This window comes from Gymnogyps californianus, chromosome 26, assembly GCF_018139145.2.
Source record: "Gymnogyps californianus isolate 813 chromosome 26, ASM1813914v2, whole genome shotgun sequence".
In the NCBI taxonomy this organism is placed as follows: Eukaryota; Metazoa; Chordata; class Aves; order Accipitriformes; family Cathartidae; genus Gymnogyps; species Gymnogyps californianus.
The window spans coordinates 617,276-619,991 of NC_059496.1; the positions used below are offsets into that span (position 1 = coordinate 617,276).

General features: G+C 50.0%; 1 protein-coding gene across 1 annotated transcript; it reads right to left on the reverse strand.

The window, feature by feature from the left end:
• Positions 1–1,332: 1,332 nt before the first annotated feature.
• LOC127025949 (olfactory receptor 1020-like) lies at positions 1,333–2,291 on the reverse strand. Its single transcript, XM_050911098.1, is given in 2 exon segments — positions 1,333–1,676; positions 1,679–2,291. Coding segments are annotated over 2 exon segments (957 nt in total).
• Positions 2,292–2,716: the final 425 nt, after the last annotated feature.

Below are 2,716 nucleotides of genomic sequence, written 5' to 3' on the forward strand. Positions count from 1 at the left end.
CCCTGCTCCGGCATGGGGTCCTCCACGGGCTGCAGGTAGATATCTGCTCCACCGTGGACCTCCATGGGCTGCAGGGGACAGCCTGCCTCACCATGGTCTTCACCACAGGCTGCAGGGGAATCTCTGCTCGGCGCCTGGAGCACCTCCTCCCCTCCTTCTTCACTGACTTGGTGTCTGCAGAGCTGTTCCTCTCACATCTTCTCACTCCTCTCTCTGGCTGCAACTGCTACTCCCCTGTAACTTCTTTTCCCTTTCTTAAATATGTTATCCCAGAGGCGCTACCCCTGTTGCTGATTGGCTCGGCCTTGGCCAGCGGCGGGTCCGTCGTGGAACCCACTGGCATTACCTTTATCGGACATAGGGGAAGCTTCTAGCAGCTTCTCACAGAAGCCACCCCTGTAGCCCCCCCCGCTACCAAAACCTTGCCACGCAAACCCAATACAGGCACCTTCACTCCCTTGTACGTGAGCCAGGAGCTTACCAGCTCACAAGTTCACCACCGGGCGTGAGGCCTGTTGCTCCTTAGTCAGCCTCCAGTACGGCTAGGGGTCAAGTGTACCCGTCACATGCCCCATGAGCTGACCTTGCTCTCTTTTGCAAGAAAGAAGAAGATAGGAGGACTCAGTTTGCAATATCTAAGCCAGCCACTGGGAAAGAAAGAAGTAATTACATTGGGGAGGGGAGTTGGAGGGGGGTCGGATTAGGAGAAGGAAAGAAGGGGCAAGTAATGATTTCGGTGTTAAAAAATTGGGAAGCTGAGACCCAGCTTGTGTACCTTTCTTCTGAAGAAGGATCTACGTTTTTTTTCAGAGGGGCTGACCCTATCAGACTAGCTTTCACAGTTCCCCTCTGCTAGAAAGCCCAGAGAACATGAGGGATGGGATTAATCTACTCGGGTTTAGACATGTCCTGTGGAAGGGCTTTATTCAGCTGCCCACTTCTCACTGCCAATATGGAGATGCCCTGAGGAATCCCAGACATGCAGGAATCCCACCGTTCAGCTTGGCTGGGTAATGGAAAGAGAGAACAGCGTGTTCAGAGTAAGTTTTCTCCCACTTTGGGCAGGTGTGGCATTTCAACAGCTCCCACTTACAGGATCACAATTGTGTTGACGCTAAAGAAGGAAGAAAGCCAGGGAACGTTTTTACACTTTTCAACACCAGTCCTGTATTTCTTTAAGACACAGATTCCCTTCTCCCCCTTCTCACTCCACAAACAGTCCCAAGATTCTGCACTTCTAAAGATACAGCTGGTACACAAAATATGCGCTTACGAGTGGTCCACACTTGATCAAAAGAGATCCACAACCTGTTTATTCCTGGTGGATCTCAACTAGTATGAGCGCTCGATGCAGACCACAGTTTTTCTGAGTGCATTTCCTAGAGCCCCCTTGACCTCCCTGTTCCGCAGGCTGTAGAGGAGTGGATTGACCATGGGTGTGAGGATGGTGTAGAAAAAGGAGAGCGCTTTATTGAGCTGCCTCAGTGAGGCTGTCCTGGGTATCATAGAGACAACGATGAGGGTACCATAGAAAACAGTGACCACGATGAGGTGAGAGGAGCAGGTGGAGAAGGCCTTCTGCCTACCCATGGTGGTTGGGATCCTCAGGATCACAGCTATGATGCAGATATAGGATAGCAATGTGAATACAAATGGAAGACTACATCCAGGAAGCAGATGATGAAAGTAACCAGTCTAAGCACCGTGGTGTCACTGCAGGCAAGCTCTAGCAATGGGGCAAAATCACAGAAGAAGTGATCAATTGCATTGGGACCACAGAACTGTAACTTGGAAAATTGTCCAGTGACTATGGTAGACATTAGTAATCCTGCTAGCCAGGACCCAGCCGCCAGCTGGAGGCAGACCTTCCAGTTCATGAGGCTTGCATAGAGCAGGGGTTGACATATGGCCAAGTACCGATCATAGGACATGGTGGCCAGAAGATAACACTCAGTACCTGCAAAACAGCCAAAGAAAAAGAACTGTGTCATGCAGCCTTGAGCAGAAATGCTTCTGTCCCTGGTTAGGAAGCTGGCCAGCAGCCTGGGCAGGATAGTGGAGGTATAGCAGATTTCCACACTGGAGAAATTCCCCAGGAAGACGTACATGGGAGTGTGAAGATGCCGATCTGCCACCACCAGCACAACAATGAGGATGTTGCCAAACACGGTCACCATGTAGATCATGAGAGAGAGGAGAAAGAGAGGCATCTGAAGCTTGGGGACATTACTCAGTCCCAGCAGGAGGAACTCCACTGGTGATGTCCGGTTGTCCCATTCCTCTTTCTCCATGAAGTGCTGTAGGACCTTCTTTTTCCCGCTTGGCAGGAAGGGAAGCTGAGGAAGGGCATGTGCTTCTGTGTTTGTTGTAAAAAGGAGTTGGGAAGAAATCCCTGCCAGAAACAACATGGAGGTTTTCCCTCATTTGACTGAATTCACACTTAGTTTAGGAGCACTATTCTTAGTGAAAGGGCAGGAACAGGTTCTTCGAGAGGGCCAAACTGCTCTTCTTAGAACCTCCTCTGATTAGAGAGACAAGTTGCCGCATTGAGGTGCCTATTTCTGTGGAATGAAGAGAATGTTCATTTGCTCACACTAGATTATGACACATGAAGGTATTCCCAGTAGTAGCTGGCATAGGCATTAGCCAAGTCCTACTTTCAAGCAACGGAAAGATGGGCCAGAGAGAAAAGCCCCGTCGTGCAAAAAAGCCTTTA